The sequence below is a fragment of the Zonotrichia albicollis genome, chromosome 3, assembly GCF_047830755.1.
Source record: "Zonotrichia albicollis isolate bZonAlb1 chromosome 3, bZonAlb1.hap1, whole genome shotgun sequence".
In the NCBI taxonomy this organism is placed as follows: Eukaryota; Metazoa; Chordata; class Aves; order Passeriformes; family Passerellidae; genus Zonotrichia; species Zonotrichia albicollis.
This window is the reverse complement of record NC_133821.1, coordinates 66,892,520-66,913,948: the sequence shown is the minus strand read 5'-3', so window position 1 is coordinate 66,913,948 and position 21,429 is coordinate 66,892,520. Positions and strand designations below refer to the sequence as shown.

Genomic DNA, 21,429 nt, shown 5'->3' with positions numbered 1-21,429 from the left:
ATTCATTTCTGCCTATGAAGATCCAAGTGTTTTTTATCATATACATGATGTATTTGTCTCCAGTGGGCCTGTTAGAGCCAATAAGCCACAAAGCAATGAGCAATGGAGGGCCAAAGTTCTCAAAGGTGTTATATGACACACAAAGAGTCTGTGGATGTACACACTTCCAAGCACTGTTATCTCTCTCCCTATAAATCCCACTCCATTAAAACAGTTAAAACAGCTGCAGTTCACTTAGGTACATCAGTATCATACAAATAAAATTCAAAAAAGCCAGCACTAACCTGTTATTTTTTAAAATGATAGCATGAAGAGCAACATCATCGCTGTTTAGGGGAAACTACAACACTCAAATTTCTCTATGTTCTTATCAAAAGAATGAATGCTACTATAAATTCATATATTTAGAATACTTAATAAAAAAGTTTATTTAAAAATAAACACAAATGATCCAGAAATAGCAATATACAATAAGAAAGTAATCAGAACTGAACCACACTTCTGAATCACTGCTTCTTTTACCAGTAGTTCTGAAAGGCAGGTTGATCCACAGACAGCAAGATGGTTTTTAACTTGTTCTGAGCAAGCAAGCATCCTTTCAGGACACTAAGACACTAAGGTAGTCTTGCCATTGGGAGGTTCACATAACTGTAACTGAGAAGAGCTTCATTCAAATCTCACTGTGATCAGTGAAACACTTTCACTGACTTTAAGGAAGTAGCCTTGCAAACAGTGTGAAGCAGGCCCAGGTGAAGTGTGCCACTGGGCATCACTCAGCCTCTTTTGGCATATTTTATCAACTCTTCCCAATAAAACTGACAGCTTAATTTATGAATCTATTTTCATTTTGTCTGTTTGCTTGTCTGGAAATAGAAGGTGATCACTTTCCATTGCCAGTGTCTTACCAACAACAGTGCAAAGGAAGAAATTCAAATTAGACAGCACTGCACTATGAATTACTGTATTCTACCTATGCATAAGTCTGAATCTTTGCAATTACATTTATTTTCTCTAAGGCATCATCCAATAACTGACCATTTCCCCTCTATATTTTACACAATTGATGTCTTGAAATAGCAGTGATTCTTTAATTCGAGCAAATAAATCCATGTTATTTTACATCTCTGATTTTCTTAGTGTGGAAACTATCAAACTACACAGTATCTTTGATATAATTTATGAGGGGGTTAATGCCTTTTTGAAAGCTGAAACAGCATGGGATAATCTTACAGAAAAAAGGAAAAAATTCTTAAGTTAACTAGACATAGCAAGAAATAACTGCAAAATAACTTGAATTAATAAAAATGAAGATTCAGGGCAATTTGTGTAATAATATTTAAAATACTACAAAAAACTACAGAGGGATATAAATAACTTTTCACCACTTTCCTTTCAACAGCAAGTTGTTCCTCCAAGCTTTAACTGAGGAACGCTTAATCAGCATGGTACTGGCAGTGTCACATCAAGAGTTTTGGCAGCAGGACTAATGCACTGTCATTCAGACATCTAATTCCCTTTTCAGCTCCTCATTCTGCCAGAGATAATCCCATTCATTAGTCACAAATTATAAAATATGATTGCATGCAAAATTAATGTAAATCATTAATTATTACTTGATTTGTTGTATGGTGGTAACATTTAGCAGCCTCAGCTGTCAAAAAGAACGTGGTGAGGGGATCTATAATTATATATAGAGGAAGGTACTTTATAGATAAAGAGCAAAAGGATGATCCCTGACTGAGAGAGCTTAGAATGCGAGCAAAAAGCTTTCACTTAAAATATAAAATCAGTTAATCTGTAGTTTACTTACTTTGCTGCTGTGTACTGTAACCATTTTAACAAAGCCTTCCTGGCACTTCCTTGGACCTTGGTTACCACCTTCCGTTTGCTCGGGGGACTTGCAGTTTCTGAACTGACAACACTTTCCACAGAGGAAGCACTGCTAGACAAGGGCTGCAGCTGTGGGAGGTTGCTTGTAAGCTCTTCAATCTGCAGGGAAAAAAATGTGAATGAACTCTTTGTAGATAACCTTCTTGATTCACACCAGTTTCTTTAATAATTTCCCAATACAACTGTCTAAATAAAGTTGGGCACTAGATATAATTACCTGTGTTTTATTTAAGCATACATTACAGGAGCTGTAGAAACACTAATGTGCCCAGGTGATGCTCTTAAATTCAGAAGCAAAAGGCATCTAACAATTATTGACTTCACACTCTACAGCTAGAAAAATATGCAAGTGTGTCATATATTATCTATTATAGCAAATTATCACCAAATAGAAGACAATACCTTACAGGTAGTTTAACTTCAGATTATAAAATAATCTACTAATTTCAGAAGAGTGCCATTCAATTAAAGAATGGCAGTGACCTCATCTGGATAGTTTTTTAGTTCCTGTTGTACTGTTGTGGCATAAATTCAATTGTATAAAAAGGTACTTAGAGGTACTTTGTGATGAAATAGTGAATGTACTACAGGCAAAGGGCATTAAAAGTGCTTGCTGAGGGTGTAAAATGGTAATTATGCTTTTCATCAAATGAAAATATTAACCTGATTCTTTCAAGAACATTAATTTGACTAACAATTTCATTCCTTAACATGATAAAGCTATATCCAGAGGAAGTTGCAGGATTTTTTTATGCTGTCCTCTTAAAATCCAAAGTTGTCACATCACAGAATGAGTCTGCCAGAATGAGAACCACAGCTCTTGTGGACTGCTGTTTTCAATCATGTTAAAATTATGTATCTGCCTGTGAGAACTAAAGGAAAGGTCAAAAAATGACAAAAATGATGCAGAGAACTAGAGTCTCAGTAAGACTGAGAAACACGATCTTCTCTCTTCATTTCAATGAGCTATAAATTAAAATGGCAATATCGTTCTGACTAACTTTTATTCTGGTGAACTCTGAAGTACAAGGCATCAAAGTGGTTCGTGCTGAGGAGAATAGCATCCCTGAGACATCACAAGGGAGCCAAAGAACCCCATAAAGAAGAGCAATAAAATCAGTGGTTATTATGAGTGTTGAACAGTGACTCACTTTGTTAACCCATATGGACAGGATTTAGAAGCCAGTTTTACCTCCCACCTAACTTCAACAGAATGCAAGTGATTTCTCCTCTACAAATTCAACCCTCTCTCAAACTACATGATTCACAGCTAAATTTCATCCTTGCAAATACCTGCATCTGCCAGTGAAATCACCATGTTTACATGTATGGCCTGAGAATAATTACTGACTGACATCCAGTGCACCGTAATTAGATGTTCAGCACAGTCACCACCGAGGTTGCTGAAGATACTTGTACCAAGAATCCACAATTCTATTACTTTCCACTTTTGCTATGTTGTATTCTTTAGAGAAAGCAGAAGAATATGTTTCAGTGATGAAGGAACTCTGCTCTAGACAAAGACCAATCTATTCCACAGACAAGTATCTAATTTTATGCAATGTGAAACACCATCACTTGTTGCTTCATTCAGGATCACATCCTCATCAAATGACAAAGTGACTTAGCTACAGTGAAAGCCTGGAACTATATCAGTTCATATAAAATGATGATCTGAACAATTGTTTGAGCAAGTGACTCTGAAGTATAAAAAATATAGTACCTGAAAATACAAAATTATGGTCCACACCAAGCCAAGCACAATAGAAGGCCTCCCATCAGCAATATCAGTTGAGTTTATGTTGACAAGCTTAATCTATATAGAAAAGAAAATGTGTTACTACCACACACAAAGTATAGCAATTAAGAAATGCATTTCAAATAGGTTCTGTATTTGAAATGCATTTCTGCAATCAAACGAGATTCTCAGTTAAAAAAACCCCAAATATTCAATAGTGCAATTTCCCATTAAGACAAGTATAATTTCACATTTAGAAAGGTTTTGCAGATAATGGAAAACTTTTAAGACCAATCCATGCTATTATATGTAGAAAAAATAATTTCAAGCAGAAAGAAAAATAAAAATTAGATAGAAACACTGTACACACCGGAGATCCTCTGTATACGGACTAGCATGAAAAGCAAAAGGAAAAATATGACACAAAAACAAACTTTAAATGATTAACTTTTAGGTAAATGCATTAATCTATTTTTAATGTAAAGAAAGCACATTTTTGGCCTATCTTACAATAAAATTTTATCAGGAGAACAAATTTAATACTCTGCAACAGATTTTAAATTATGCAGGGGTTTATTGATAAAGTTCTAAACCATGTGTAATGAAAAAAGTGAGTTTAAAAATAAAAATGTAAAAAGGAACGGGGTGGAAAAAGCATAAAAAAAGAAAAGGGAAGAAAGAATACTAGGGTTGCCCTGAAAAGAGCATTTTATTGTGAAGGATATCACAACCACTGATTAAGGCTCCTTTGTGAGACAAGCCTAAGAATAGCTCTTTTAAAAATAGAATGGGAAAAAATTAGTTGTCCAAGGTCGAATTAAGTTTTTCGTCAGAAATGGGAACAGATATCATGACTATTAACTCTCAACTGCTAATCTACAGTCTGAATAAAATATCACCCTAAAATAAATTCATAAGATAGATGGAAATAAAGAGGGAAATGTATGATAAAGAAAAAAACATGTAGATAATGCTCTAGGAAATGAGATAAAAGAAGTAATATTGGAAAGTTAGCAGCTATGTTATTTCCTCAGCAAAACTAAGAGTCAGACACCAATCATGATAAAAATATGAATGACTGCCAAAGTGCCCATCTACTACAAGCCTGTCCAAGGACAAAGGTTGTTGATAAACCTCGGTGAGTAGTCTAAGGAAAAGATGGAGAATGACTTCAAGCAACATCATTTGTCTCCCCAAAACAGAGAAAAAACTTCATTTCTCTGAATAAGCAGTTGGAAATCCAGTAGATAATGTCAAGTGCAAACAAAATGTTGTCCAAACCTCTAAGTTTTTTTTCCCAAATTAAATCTGCACAGGCTGCTTTGGAAGAGGCAGAGCAGAAGTCCCTATAGTTCTCATTTTTAATCCTCTCCACGAAGAAGTCGACAAAACTCTAGGAAAAATTACATTACTAGTTCCTCCACCAGTCAATAAAGAAAATTTTCCATTCCCTGTCTTAAAAAAATATATACCTCATTCTCTCAGCTGGACCAATTCCAAGAAAAGCTTTTGTTTTTCTAGAAAGTGAGGTTAATTTAGTATCTATTACAAATCAAAAGCCTTACAGGGACTCAGCTAAAGCTTCTGATTACACTACTGTTCACAGAAGAACAGCCTATCTTGTCTAGTTATTGAGTCACCTTTATTTTAAACACGATTAAGATGGATCTAGAACTAAAACTAAACTTTTCAGAACCAGGAGAAAACCAATTTTGTCCAGAATAGTTTCTGTTAATTGTGAGCTGTAGTTCATAGTGTAACAGGATGTCCCAGGTTACAATATTAAGATGCATTCTATTCCCATCCTCAAGAGCTGCTGAAAACCAGGAGGGGCATTGTTTCTCCCTTATCTCCCGTTAATAGGCCCATCAATGTCTTGCCTCATGACTCGGAGATAACTCCTTCCAGGAGCCATTTCTGTTTAATGGACCCACCACATGACTCAGAGAATCACATCAGCCCATTGTGAGATAATCCACCCAGGGGAGAGGAGTTAAGCATCCCCACCTAGATATAATCTGTATTTAGGACAGAGCAGTCAGTCTATTCACTGGATTTCCAGAGGAACAACTGTCTTCTCCACTGGATCATCAGAGCAAGACCATACCCTTTCCACAGGATCACTGCTCCAACAGAACCACATTTGCCACTCCAGGAGGACTGCAGCCACCAATCCAACTGGATGCTACCAACACCCACCCACACCAAAGGGGTGTGAGGCTGTATTCTGACTTTGTCACTGGTTTTTCTTTTATATTATTGCATGTATTTTGGTCTTCCTTTTCCTAATAAAATCTATTTCTGACTTGGAGTCTCTCACTGGTTTTGTTTTCAAAACCAGAACACAGGAGTCCTAGCAGAAGTCTCTTTGGACACTGAAAACAGGAAGTTGATTAAAAGTGTAATAAGGTTTATTCATGGGAGAGCCCACAGAGGAAGGAGATCCTGTCTGTGTTTGTTGCCCTTTGAGTACAACCCAGGGATGGCATCCAGCTGCTGAAGGGGCATTTGATGTCTGAACAGTATCCCCATCTCCTCTGGGAGGAGAAAAGTGACAGTCTGGATAGAGGCATCCTTTGGGTTGGATTCAGTTTATGGAACACTGCTGCTGGCCACCCTGATTTGCTGACAGCCTGCATATTTCCAACTCCCTCTAGAAGAAAATCCAGGACATTAACACAATTACTAAGATGAGTCCACACAAAAATCCTGAGATAGCAGAAGGAAAAACACAGAGCTCTGGCAATCTCTCCTGATCCTTGGCAGGGCCAGTTTTCCAGATGCACTGCTATAATATTTGTGGGATCCAAGAAGGGTCACCCACCACGCTGTGACATGGAAACTAAGGAAATGTGGGTGTTTTGCTCTTCACCCCAGCCTTGCCTTATGCTTTCTACTAACAAACTATAGCTCCTCAGGTACGAAGATTGTGAGCTAAAGTGGACTTTTGCATCAGAAATATATTTTTCTTTGCTTTTGTTATACATTTTCAATTTAAAATCTTTCCAATTTGTTTTTACAGGCATCTGCTAAGATTGTTTCCCATACAACATAACTGGATTTAGGTCTAGATGTCAGAGAGTCAAAGACAGGGAAAGATTGCCAAAATCCAGCAAATCCCAGTGAACAGTATTGTGCAGACTTAAAATTCATCAGGTGTAACATCTGCATTGACAAACACTGAAGTAAAATGCAGAAATTAGGGGACAAAATACCTATAACCTAATGAAAAAAATTCAGACCTGAGTCATTACAATACAGAGAGAAGTCAGAAAAAAGGGTAGAAATACATTGCTTTTGTATGATATTCAAAGTTAGATGAAAATGAGTTTTAAGTTTTCTTCTTTTGTTAATTTTTTTTTTTTTCTTAAACAGCCACTGCACTGAATGCACCACAATAAATACAGGAATTAGACTGAAGTCCTGGCAAGCTAATAAGTTTTCATATCTATATGAAAACTAAATTTTAACATTCCCTAAATTTTCATATCTGTAATTTCAGGGAATAGATTTTTCGCATGTAAAATCAAGTGAAGACCAGAAATCTATTCTTTAAATTATAATTGAGTGTCTCTCCTGAACTAAAGTTCATTCTTTGCTGAGAACAACAACAGGAAAGTAGAGATCATGAGGAGTCAATAAGTACATTTTTAAAAAAAAACCAAAAAAAACAAAATCCTCCGAGGTGATCGATTATTAATTTAAAAAACAAAAAAGACAAGCTTCATACTATGCATTGCCACATATTAGTGCTGGACCTTACAATTTTTACTCTACAGCAGCTTTTAGATATTGTGTAGAAACTGAAGACTGCATACATAGCTCAAATTTTGGAGAATAAAACCAGATGGGTGGATACAAATAATATCCTTATGGAGACAAAGGGAAAAGCAAACTAAAACCAGGACTAAGTGCTACCATACCTACCCGTCTGCCTTCCAGAAACTTTAGAGCTGTGCCAATGTTGGCAACCCAGTGAATTCGCTTCAGCTGACGCCCCTGCTCACAAGGCTTAAAGAGAAAGAACAGATAAAACTCCAATTAGATTTATGCCTATTTGCTTCAAAAACTGAACTCTCAGATTTATTGTCAATGGCTTTATAAAAATGCTCCTTGGAACAGTGAAATTGTTGAATTGTACCTTTGCATATACATCAGAGGGAGGACTGACAGATACAGGGGACACAAGTGTGATAATGCCATTATAAAAAAGTTACATAGGTCTTAATCTCAGGATTCAAACTGTTGGCTTCGGTCCATAAACATCAGGAAATCTGAGAGATTTTTTCCCAATGCAAAATAACTACTATTTTTGTACACATGCAAACACACACATATATATGTGTGTGTATACATACATATATGCATTTGAGAGAAGACAACATTCTCTCAGTGAAATATTTTTGCCTGCAATGTGTAAGTCAAAATTGTTGTTATTTTAAAATCAGTCTTCAATGGAGACATTTTACCTAAGATTTTTCATCCCATCTCTCTAGTACCTTATTGGCAATTAAAACCTCAGCCAAATTCCCATAAACAATGAATTTCACTGAACTTGAGACATGTAGGCTAAAAAAAGACAGATTTTTAAAAATTCAATCAAGAACATATGCTAGGTTTCTAATACTGGACAGTAGAATTAAATTCCCCACGGAATTTTATGCTGTAATGCAAATGTGCAACTATTGTAATTTAAATTCGTGTTCATGATGTTACAAATGGCTTTAACAAAGGCCTACTATAAATTCTGAATCCCTCTTGCAGTTACTACAGGATATCATATGTTGGTATACATAACCTTTAAGTTCACCAGACATTATTCTTATTTTGGAATGTCTCTTGTCTTTCCCTAACTAATATAGGCAGGATACAATCCAGCGAATTTCACTGTAACAGGTGCCATCACTAAAATTCTTTTTCTGTTTTACTACTTCTGGTTTGCCACAAGAGGGAGGCTTTCTGTCTCAGACTAACAGAAACTGAAAGGGATATATTTCAATGGAGCAGAAACACATTGGAAAGTACGGCTTTATCCCATTTCACAGTAAAATCACTTTTGCAGTTTTATTTACTGCCTAATTTTGGGGTACAGCTGCAACCAAAACAGAGGTGAAATATGAAAAGGAGAGCAAACTGCCTGTATGTGAAGGAGCCTGTTAACACCTGAGCCCTGGAGCCACCTGAGTGACAGACTGCACTGCTCCTTCAGATGCTGTCACCTCATCTGCGAGCTCGTCTGGGGAAAATCAGAGCCCTTGGCCTAAAATCCTTTCATTTTTTTCCTCCATGCACAAAACTAGCTTGCCTCCCAAAAGACAGCCTATTTGCTGTGGGCACACCATCTTCTCTTTACATAACTTGGCTGTGAAAAAGCCATTTGGCATCATTTAAGGCTCTTTACAGTAGCAGAGCAACTGACAATGCAAATGGATATAGGCCCCCATGAAATTTGAGGAGTTTGTTTGAGGTTTTGTTGAGTCAAAGCCATAAATTTAACAGAAAAAGTCTCATTTTTTTCCAAGATGCATAGAAGCAACTTGCAGTTTAAACCCTGATTTTGTAATAGCGGCAAAACCCAGATGAACTGCAAAGACTAATACAAGTAAGAAGTTTTTATGAGCTACATGGCAAAATTAATAAAAATGTGTACAATCAAGCGTGCCTGCAATTATATGTAATAATGCTTTGTAATCAGATAATCTACTCAGTGAAAACCTTATTTTCCTATGAAGGAGTAAGTTTTTTTACAGTAGAGAAATATAGAAACTTACTAGAAAATTGTACCCCACAGAAGTTATGCAACAATCTTGTATAAAGAAGAAGAAAGTTTTTGTAGAAGGAAGAACTTACCAACTTCTGCCCTGAAAGAACCTCCAGAAGGGCAATTAGCATTACCCCATCTTTGATATCCTCAAACAGGTCATTCACCAGCATGGGAGGATTGCGCTGAAAAGGGAGAAGGGTTCAGATATCATAAAGGCTCACCAGCACTGCATCCTAATTTCAGTCCTCTAGAAAAGAAACCCAAAGAGAGTGGCTGGTCCCCTTCTTTGTATTTTATAATTTTTCATGTCAACATATCCTTTAACCACTGCTTTGCCACCACATTGTTTATTAACATTTCTGCCACAGGACTCTAAAATTTCGTGGATTTCTGCAACTGAAGACAGAAAAGAAAAGCCTCCTGCCCCCTGCAACAAGCAGAGAAATAAAGCAACAGCTGCCTCTGGTTCTACAAAACACACACAATTTACAGATGTACTATTATAGTCACATATCAATCCATCAGATTATTTTCCCTCACGTTAAGTATTTCACAGAAATTTCACTCTCTCATTCCAAGCAATAGGAGGAGCTGTATGAAGGGAAAATCCCTAGAGTAGCATAGCAGGTTGAGTGATGCTGCCACTTCTCACAGCTGACAGTTGTTACACTGAGTTGCTGTATTTTCTCTCCTCTCCTCCAGCCTTGCAGGCTTTGGGTGCTGTCAGCACTGTCTCAGCTCCTACTTAAGACAAATTGCTAACCAAATGCGTTTACCTACACAAGAACAACAATGACAATACTCAAAAATATGTAAACAGATGATATTTTAGAAATTTTAAATAACAAAGTCACATAATAAAACTCTGTATTCTTAAATGCACACCAGTTTGTGGAATTATGGCTCTCAGCTGATCAGTAGTTTAATGATCACAAAATGTCTCCCAGAAACAAAAAGTTTAAACTTGGTCCAGCTGACAAATAGAATAGGCATCCTCCAACATCCATCAGCTTCTGAGAATTCATAAACCTTATGATGATGATAATAATACAAATAACGATAATAATACTAATACCTGTTCATTCACTAAAATTACAATGACACTACAAAATTCTTGAAACTACATTAGATTTAATAATTTACTTTTGGGGTACTTGTTAAAAGAAGGGCTTGCACAACAAATTATCTATTTTACTACCTATTTCTATCTACATTTTTGTGTAGAAATAGAAATTTGAAATGATGAATCTAATAAATGAAACATTGCTTTTGTAATGGTAAAACTGCAGTAACAAATTAGGAGAAAGAAAAAAGATTCCAGCTCCCCAAATTAAAAAAAAAAATTCAGCTTGGGTAAAATAGTATTTCATTGTGACATAACTTTGGCATAAAGTGAAAAAAGAACTCTGCTGGAAGCAGACTTCATCTCAGATTTGACATGGTCTAATAGTCACACTAATAGAAGAGGCTATATTTTCATGTATATAAAATAAAGTAGCACTACAACTCATTATGAGGGTGTATTAAGTCATAGTTCTTTTTGATTTCCTAGCAAAGCTATAGATAATGTTCTTCCTTGGATCATGTTCTTCCTTAATATAACACCAAAGAAATCAATGAAGCAAGTGGGTCACTGAAGATTAATTTGTCCCAGTCTTGCATCACAGGCAGTTGATACAAACGCAATTAATTTTCCTCACCTTCTATGTTATCATTTCCTGTCTGAAGCTTGGAGCAGCTTTGGTTTTATCAGCATTACCACATGACAAAACACTGAAGAATTATGTGCTAAACTAATTCAGCCATAAAGACAAGAGGATTACAGCAGCTGCCCTCCTAATCCAACAGGAGGTGAAGACCTGAAAAAATCACCTATCCAAATGCCCCAGTAGTGAGGTTTGTCTATTGAAATTGACTCTACAGCAATGAAGAGAGATGGGTTTATAGTGGGCAATTCAGGATACATTTAGTTTGAAGGGTAAGAGAGATTTACAGTATCCCGTGATTCTGGTGCCCATAATGTGCTTGATAGACAACCTTTTTGAGCATAACACAGCTCTCCTCTCACTTGTGTGCTTTGGTATCCTCACTAACAAATCAAGGTAGAGGTCAGAACTTGTCTCATCCCAACATGAAGCCAAAAGTCATCTGGACTTCATCTGCAAAGCAAGTCTGGGAAGCACTTCAGTTTTCCCCAGTGTATAGCTTTACTTTGTAGTTAAAACCACTGTTTATCGAAGCCAAACTTGCTCTGAACCACCAGAGTGGTGGTACTGACAGAACACCACCACAGTGCTGGTATTCAGTGGTATTGACAGAAGCTACAAAAATTAGATTTACACCTGAACTGAGGCTTGGTACTATGGCAAGGCAGTGAAAGCATCCCAAGCAAATTAACATCTCCAGTACTTTCTACTTGAATCAAACATTGGTTTGGGGAAAAACAGCTGTAGAGACAGCACTGAATAAGATAAAAACCTGAAAAGAAACCATCAAGCACTGAAGCTGGTAAGAAATCCTGCTCTGAAGTGTGAGAATCACAATTGTCCTTAAGTCAGCAAGCTGAAATGCACTTTTTGTTGCTGAAAGGTGGCATAATTGCAAACACTGCCAGCAGTCCAGCAGCACTGCCAGGTTCAGCAGTTAACATCCATGTAACCCATGGATGTTACACCAATAAAACTGGAACAGAAGGCAGATACAATACCTGTGTCACAAGATGCCCTGCATAAGACCCCTCTAATATGGAAATTTAGTTATTTTTTATTATTTATGTAGACTGCCAGAAATGTTCTCAGTAATACACTACATATAATGCTTTACACTACCCTGAAAATGTTAACACCTAACTACAAGGAGGTTACACTCTCATCACATTTCATAAAAAAACTTTTTTTTTTTTTTAAATACTCTACTTTGGGCACCTAAGCATGGCATGATGATGATGACTATTATTTCAGTCACTGAGTTATATTTCTAGTGGCATATATAGAAAAATAGAGTCCTCTTTTACACAAGCATAGATTTCAATCTTATTTCCTGTCTTGATACTGAGAAGTTCAAATATAGTTCTTTATTATACATGGACCATTGCACAGCATGGCTTAAGCTACTTAAATGTTTTCTAGCAGATCCTCCACTGATATTAACACATCTTCTGTTGGAATGGGTTAATACCTACTCCTTGACTGCACATATAATGTCAAATGAAGTGAAAGATGAAGGTAAACACTGTTTACTCTTTAGCCTCCAGAAAAGAAAGTTTTGGGGTTTTTTTACGCTATATTCACTTAGAATATATTGAAAACTTTTTATTGATTCAGACTTAACAGCTTTTCACTTAGTTCCTAATGCACTGCCAAAATACTAATTGTAGATCAGTAAAAGCAAGGAAAGAAAACTAACTTAAATTTTTGCTATTCTAAAATGTTGAATGTACTTCAGATTTTGGCTTTTTTGTACTTAAGGGTACAGCCCTAGCAATGCAATCAGCTGCAATGATCCTAATACACTCTGTTTTGAATGTTGGAAAGCCTGTGCAAAGAATTCTCCTATAATAGTAAAGAAAAACCTTCAATTATAAACTTTTTGAACAAAATGTATTGGCAAAAGTCAGAATATACTTCAATGAATAATGAGACATTAAATCTGACCAACTTGTAAGGTGGTCCACACTATGATTTCAGGTGCCTCAGTACTTGATTAAGCTTTTTTGCAAGCTTCTTCAAGAAAGAAAAACAGCAAATGCAGATTAATGATCTGCTACATATTGCATTGCATGAATTCTACTTAAGACTCCTTTATTGCAGTTTATCCAACCACAATAGTGCAGTTTATAGTAATAATGATATTTAGGAACAGTCATGTCCCAAAGAAGGAATCACACTCAGAACAAGTAAATTCACATGATCTGCAGGAGGAATACAAATCAAATGAGAATGAATCTTCAAGGCTAATAAACTAGATTTTTGTCATATTAAATATTTATTTAAATAACTGTATTGGAACTGATCATAAATGGGAACTGTGGAAGAAATGCTTTGCATAAACTTGTTGCTCTTAAAACTTGTCTAAATTTGCTGTAGTCTTCAGGAAATATTCTGAATAACCTAAAGAACTGAACATTGGTGCATATAAAAAAAATTGACTGATAAGCCTCAAAAAAAGATTTTTAGTAGACCTGCAATCTCTAGATTCAGATCTATGTGTATGCAGTAAAATAAGTTTTGTAAAACCCAAACTTCAGATATGGAACAAATATATTTGCTAAGCTTTACTCTTTTATTGCAAGACCTTTTCCTGCATTTAATTCCTCATTTGCATCTTTTCTACAGGAATCTTTTCCTCACACCCTGCACTTAACTTCTCTAATGAATAAATCATACTATACAAATAACAGCATCTGCATCATAATGAATGCCAATGCAGACATTGAACACTATTTTTGCTACATTAATTTTCAAATAATCGTTCAAAGACTGCTGGAAAAGTGCATGAAAATCTATCCACATGCACAAATAGGAACAAATCTATGCAACTGCTGAATTTGACTCTGCAGGGAAATATATGTGACAACAGCAAGGACAATGTGAAATTTCCATTACTCTGTAATAGCTGGACCCCTTCTCTGGCACAATTTACTTCCTAAATCCATATGAATGTTTTCACAGTCCTTGCTGTTAGTGACTCTTCTAATTTCTAAAGCTGAGGCAGTCAGTCCTAAGTTTTGCATGATTAATTTCATTGCCCAAATTAATTTACATTCATGGTTTAACGTTAGAGGTTATATGCAATATTAGCTGAAAACATATAGTAACTGTTGAAGCAGGACAATACCAGTCAGATTTTCCTCATTATGCAGTCAAGGTCGACAGTAGCTTATTTTTTTTTCTGTATCAGTGACAAGGACACTGGGAGCCTCTGCTTTCCCACTTGAAAAAGACCAAAAGGATCAGACTCAGTTAAAAGATGAAAACTGATGAGGTTCATGAAAGACCAAGTTACATTTAAATTTTAAGAACCAGCTAAGTTCATGGAGAGCACTGTGTGTGAGAGCTCCCAGTCTCACTGGGATATACCTGCTTCTTTTTCTTCCTTTCTTTGCTATGAAAGATAATTTTGCAGTTTTAGAAGCTTTAATATGAGACTTAATGTCCAGGTTTAATTCATCATTATATAAATACTGCATAGCTAAAATTAAAAATTTTCACCCATTCTTAGTTTTATTTTTAATTGATAACCATCCTCTGCTTTTGTTTTTTTTTATGTGCGCGTCCTCTTAAGAGAAACACAAAATTAAGAGCAATTTCTTTCAGTAGGTATTTGTTGTTTACTCTGTCAGTGAGTTTACTTTGGTGAGTACAAATACTAAAATTATCCCTACACCTGGGAACTAAACTGTTGTTTGATTGGGTTAAACCAATTTACAGTCTGTGTCTCAAACTTTGAAACTAGTATTTCCCCAAACTTTCATGAAAGGTGAGAAAGGCAATAAAAAGCACAGGCCTTAGCTGTTAAAGAAAGTGATATATTTTTCATCCTCTTTACTCATCTAATCCCCTACCTCAAAAATTGGCATAGGTAGTGAAATGAAAAAATATTTAAGTAATTGCTGTTCTGAATGCAACTAATGTTTCCTTTTTGAAATATTTGGTGTAAATTTGTTCTGTATTTTAAATTTAGATTTTGAAAAGATGCTTCAATAGATAATTAGAAGCCTACTCAAATTATGTCTATACTTTGAAGCTGAGACTGAGATGAGGAAAGACAGTTCTACAACCATAGAAAAATATGAATAAATTATATGGAATCAAAAAACTTCTTGTCCTGTTACACATGCATATCGCATTTATCATTAGTAGAACTGCACAGATGCACAAAAATTCAAAAGGATGGCCAGAAATTAGACCACATTAATTTCAAAGATTATGACCCAATTTCTGCAAGTGGCTGGCACAGAAAGCATGATTTCCAATTGATGAGTCTCACCAGATTACTGCTCAGAATCACAAAACAGAGACATCTGGGTTTAGGGAGACATCAGAGGGACAGATGCAGCCTCGTGCCAACAGCTCACCCAAAATGAAGCTGCATCACACTACCTGCTAGTTAGCACACTTGCAGGCCTTTCCTCTCTCTTCATCCCCTCTGGGTGAGGGCACAGCTTGCACCAAGGCTGTTTCACCTCCATCTTTTGAGTTGTCCCATAATTAATGCCAAGATGTACTTGTCCTCTGCTTGTGAAAGAAGATTGAAATACATAGCTTAATCTTAAAAAGGTAGCATTCTCTTGTGAGAGTGAAAGAGAAAAAAAAATTCATACCTTCTCCTACTGCCTTTCATAAAATTCAGTAAATAGTATCATAAAGCCATTTAGGCTGGAGAATTGCTTTAAAATCAAGTCCAACCCGTAACCTAACACTGATATGTCCACCACTAAGCCAGGGCCCTAAGTGCCACATCTGCACCTCTTTTAAACACCTCCACAGATGATGACTCAATCACTTTCACAGGCAGCCAATTCCAGTGCCTGACAACTCTTTTTAGTGAAGAAATTTCAGCAACAGTCTCACTTCATTTATCTGTTTTGCTCATTAGTATTTATTTGTATCCATATTTTCAAACCCATTCCTAACATTAAATAGCCAAAAATAAGTGGTTAAATGAACTGACAGTCTTAGTTACTGAATTAGTTTCTGTTTCAATTAGAGCATGACTTTTTAGATGAAAAACATACACTAAGAGTTTTCAAATTAGCAGGGAGGAATCTTTTGCTCCTAGCAAACCCTGACAAACAATCACATATTGCTTTGTGTTCCCAAGCTATGAATTGGTCTTGGTTCTACTTAAAATAATCAAATCACTTCTGCATTTCCATTTCTTTCAAATCACTACTCCTTACAATGTAAGAAACTACTCCTTCTTAGATCCACCTTTCCTCTACTCAATCTATACAGTGTAAGGATGACAACTCTACCTGAGTGGTTTCCTTTCCTTTGCCACCTCTAAACCATCCTTCAAATCACTACAGTAAAACCCCATCAATCTTTGCATAGAAACCATTAATTTCTCCTATTTTTGAGATTTCATGCAGTATTTATTTTCAAAACCCCTCAATCTCACTTATGATGAAACATTTCTTTAGATAGACATGGTGCTAAGAGTAACAGATACCCTAATTATAGTTTTCCGTTTTCTCTTACTTCCTCCTATTCCTTTCTCAATTTATAATTTTATGAGATTATCAAAAATGCCAATGAAAGGAAAGAAATACAGAGTTTTCCAAGAATAGTCAAGAGACAGAGAGACAATTTGACATGAATTTACTGAGAATTTGGAATGCATATACTGGGTCAAATGTAGCACGCTGTTTCTGGATCAATGGTGAGACACAAAGGCAAAATTCAAATCATCTTCCCTTCTACACCTTTTTGCCCTGGCTCAGCATCTATTGCTGTTTCTCTGCTCTCAGTTTAGGCCAGCACTTCACTGTGTTCCTCACTAGGTACCAGACTAGTAGATGCTCCACTTTATATTGGGTCAAAGACGAGAGCAGAATGCAGACAGTGCTGCCTAAAAGTGGGTCTCCTTCCAGGATTTTTCCATATCACACTTCAAAGGCTTCCAGACAATGGAGATCTTGCATATCTCCAGTTTCTTTTGAAACAATCGAAACCACAACAACCTTTTACAAAACTCAAATAGCCTAAATATTGAAATTTTGAGTTAAAAGTCAGAACATAAGTGCAAGGGGAGTCCTGGGCACTTCAGAGACCCACCTTATTTCCTACAGTTGTGATTAACTCAGAAAAGATATTTTCACTTACATATTTCCAGAAACGTAACTAAAAAAGTTTTAAAAGTTTAAGCTTTAAACACCTAAGAATTTGAATGTCATGGGTCACTTTAACTGAGTCTAATTTCTGTAAACAGTGCTTCCCTTTGGTAGCATAACCATGAAAATGGGAAGCAGAGGCAGATGATCTTAGGCAGTGAGGCAAACGAGCAGAAAGCCGTCAATAAAAGTATCTCAGACAGCTTTCCTGGTGAAGTGTGAACGATGAAAAATCAATTACTCCAAGTAACTGGAAGGTACCTAAAAGCCAGGGGTGTCACTGCAGAACTGCCTGGTTTGGATGTGCTTGATCAGTCTTTATGGTATCAGGCCCATTAGAGAACTGCACACCTAAATCATGCAAGTCAAAAGGTTCATCTGAGCTCTCATGGCCCAAATGGACTAGCACAGCAGGAAACATTCACAAATCCCAATCCACAGCAAGATCTTTTAGTGGCTGCCACCACTACTTAGTCTCTTGCCAAGGATTAGTCTGTAGACTAGGGAATTATCATGATATGGACACACACGCTCATAATATCTAACAATATGGTATAGATAACCTACCTAATAGTTCTACTTTTCCATAATTATCAGATTATTATTAATGACACAACACAATTCAGAAATAGATGAACATGAAACAAGAGTTATTTTTTTCTCTGACACTCGTTCACAGCCCCTTTAGTTGATGCTTTAGCAAACACTGAATGCTTTTTAATTTCAGTCAAAATAAACGAAACAGAGTGCTTAAGTTCTTTCATACATGAGGGCCTCTTCCAAATTATTTTAAAGACAATATGAGGACAGACCTCGTTTCCAGTGAGAATCCATTGCCAAGAAGTCCTGAAGGTAACTTTGTTCTTGCAGTGGAATTTTACAATGCCAGTATAGTTAATTTCACAGTAAGTTCTCCTACTACATTCTTCAGCAATGTAAAATATTGCTGCTCTACCATATTGCCTTGCCAGATCAAATCACACGATACAGCATTATATGGGCTTCCTGCTTTGCTCAGCTCATTTTTGAGGGTATTTTTTGCCTTACACAAAGGTTAAAACAGTGCTGTTACAGCTATTCTTTACTCAATTTTAGTGATCATTAATCTTCAGGCTTAAAAATGCACCTTCAAAAAGCTGCTCTTGGAGTTTAAATTTTTAATTTATTAGACTAATTGATAACTATGGTTAGACCTGTGTTGTGAAAAGTCCAGGAATGCCAAACTGAATCTCACTGCTTATGTTTTCAGATAAAGTTGTTATCAGTTGTAGCTTAATACTTTTAAACTGTGTGTAAATCACTGTCTTTACTCTTCTAAAGGCAAGACCAGGAGTTTAAGTTGTGTTAAGAGGAAGGAACAATAGTTTGATGACAAATTTCACAATGCATCAGATAATTAATTCAGCACTGGATTCATGAAGCACTACTTATGTCTGTCACCAGATCAAACTACACAAGACATGACTTAAGTTTTATCTGAATATATTGTGTGCAATAAGTCTAGTATTTCCCTTTCATAGAAAGCACTTTCAGATGTTTCCTCTGGCTCAAGTACCAGGTACTGTGCTACCTAGTTCTGGCCAAAGAAGCTGGGCGGTTGCCTCTGAACACCACTCACAGTTCTGCAGCTGATCACTACCATACTGAGATTCATACCCAGTAGTGTGCAGATGAGGAGGATCCTTTTTAACTTTAGGAAATACTGCTCAGAGAAATCTGGCATATTCTATACTCCTGGGCTGTACAGGCATAGATTAACAGGTTTGATTTAAAAAAAAAAAAAGTTTCAAAGCCATGTGTTACCTTAGCCAGATGAGTATTGATCCATTTTGTGAAAGTCCGTTTCTGCACTGACTCTTGCTCATCTGAGAACAAAAGGAAATCAGTTTGATTAGACATCATTGGATACTTTCAGATTTACATGATGGAAGAGTAAACTTTCCTACAACAAATGTATTCTGCACTTGCCAGAAATAACTCTATATTTTATTGAGCCAATTTTGCCTCTAAATACTCACAGGAAATACTTATTATTACAATAACGTTCTGATATCCGACTATTTGAAGAGTTTCACAGCAAAGTTCAAGTCTTAACAAGCTAATGACCAGAAAGACACAATTTAAAATCTAAATGTCATGCTAAATTTGAGTTCCAAATCCATACTATACTTACCCAAGGTCTGAGCACCTAGAACTTCTCTATACTTTTTAACCAAAACCCACATCTCCCACAGCTTTTATGTAGAAAGTCAGCTAGGGACTTAGGAAAAAAAATACTTCTTAGCATACGTATTTGAAAATGTTTAGAATGTTGAATTAAAGATTTGAAATTGCATTATCAAACTTAGCTGTCCCCTGGGAGATCCTGCCAGGAAGGAGCCATTAGCTAGTCCAGGGAGTTTCTACATCACTACTGACTGGGTCCCTTGGCCCTGTCTTGAAGCACTTGTCTGGTTTATGGTGCATTTCCCTGACTGTCACATCGTCCCTGCGGGACAGCTGCCAGCTGCACAGATAAAAATAGCTCCCAAATCAGCTCCTCCAGCTCCTCCTCCAGCTGCAGCAGCAAGGGTCACAGCAGTGGAGGGAAGAGCATCCCAGCATTATAAGCAATTCACGAAGTCCTGTCCCTTTCTTGTGGGCAATCAGTTTTGACACATGGAATAATTTCACAGCAGAGGTATTCAATTATTTACAATGGAGATTTTTCTTTCAAAAATAGGAGGAAACATCTATTTCATGGAAAAACAAATCATGTTATTACTATCATCAGTTCTGAGTGAACACCTTCATTTCCCAACAGAAAATTCAAATAAATACAATTGCTGTTTGATATTTACTTTTCAGAAGAATATGCACATATCCCAAAACCTACAGATGGATTATCTAATTTCAGCTCCTGCATTTGCTAGTAATTTGTGCAGCACTGAAAAGCATTTTTCCTATTCCACAGCTGTAAAATTAAAATGGAATATTCTTTACCTCCCATTAAAGTTCTGGAATAAGCTTGTTGCATTCCTAACAATAAACTCCCTAATTTACACTCATGCAATACTGCTTCACAATTAGGGTACATAAGGATAGAAATCACCACACAAAATTCATAAGTCAAATGTTATCTTCAGTTGGTCAGTGGCCATATATAAGCTCCCAAAAAATGTCTGTGCATTATAATCCAGGAATATTTCCTTTATGTATAAGTACCACCTCACATATAAGATACCTACACTCACCAGCATCTATTACTAGATTATCACATGCTAGATTACCACACTTTACGCCCAAGAAAATAATTCTGCATTCTATAGTTTCCTTTGATATGATTGGGCAGGCAGAATAACATTTTTTTTAAATTTATTAAATACTCAGAAGCTACTTGTTGCAGTCATGGGCAAGTTATGAAAACTGTCACTAAGATACTGCATCATGCTTCATTCCACACTGACTGTTTTTTGCAGGGAGGTGTCTTGACTTTGTATGTGACAATTGTTTCTACATTCTGAAAAACAGACTTCTCATTGCACGGTTCCTAACTATGAGCAAGCTTTCCTTTTGACACACAGTAAATGTCAGCTGTGATCTGCAATTACATATACAGGTAGCCAAATTAACTTCCATGCTAGTACTTGCACACTTCCGTTGGGTTGTGCGTGAATAGGTGTAGGGATATAGATCAAGCACACACAGAATTAATCAATTTCTGCCTTAATTCACACCTCCATAATGCAAAAATCTCCCCAGCAACCCTGATACAAAAAGGCATGCCAAAAGAAATAAACCAGGCCTTCAGAAGCTAAACTTCTCATCAATTGAATGAGTGAAAATTATTCCATAATTTGTAGCTCCAGTGCACCTTGATGATTTAAGAAACAGTCTTCTGACAAAAACTGGAAATCAGACAACCAGCTTCCAGCTTCTAAAGAGACACTTTACAAGCAGAAGACACACAGAGTTTCAGTCATACCAACAAACAGCAGAAATAGCCCTTCTAAATAACCTGCTTCAAGAGAATTTATATGAGCAATATATTTTTTATGAGCCCAAATGGAACTACTAAATAAAGCTTCCTTGGTTCTAGCATTTATTTTGTATAGGCTTAAAAGGAACAGATTTTACCACTGTAAAATCTATGTCTCAACATAACACAAGCAGTGCATTGCTTTTTAAAATTCCATTGTAAATATGCTTTAAAAAATTTACCTG

General features: G+C 36.3%; 1 protein-coding gene across 17 annotated transcripts in view; it reads right to left on the bottom strand.

Moving 5' to 3' along the window:
• SYNE1 (spectrin repeat containing nuclear envelope protein 1) overlaps window positions 1-21,429 on the bottom strand; it is a 293,660-nt gene that overhangs the window by 222,169 nt on the left and 50,062 nt on the right. For 15 of the 17 annotated variants that reach the window (XM_074537722.1, XM_074537721.1, XM_074537729.1 and 12 more), the window contains 6 exons: window positions 19,030-19,091; window positions 9,479-9,574; window positions 7,556-7,639; window positions 3,999-4,019; window positions 3,614-3,706; window positions 1,811-1,989 (listed from right to left, as the gene is read on the bottom strand). In XM_074537722.1, coding sequence (XP_074393823.1) covers window positions 1,811-1,989; window positions 3,614-3,706; window positions 3,999-4,019; window positions 7,556-7,639; window positions 9,479-9,574; window positions 19,030-19,091 — 535 coding nt within the window. The remainder of the gene's footprint in view (window positions 1-1,810; window positions 1,990-3,613; window positions 3,707-3,998; window positions 4,020-7,555; window positions 7,640-9,478; window positions 9,575-19,029; window positions 19,092-21,429) is intronic. The other 2 variants (XM_074537723.1, XM_074537737.1) reach the window with 1 other exon arrangement.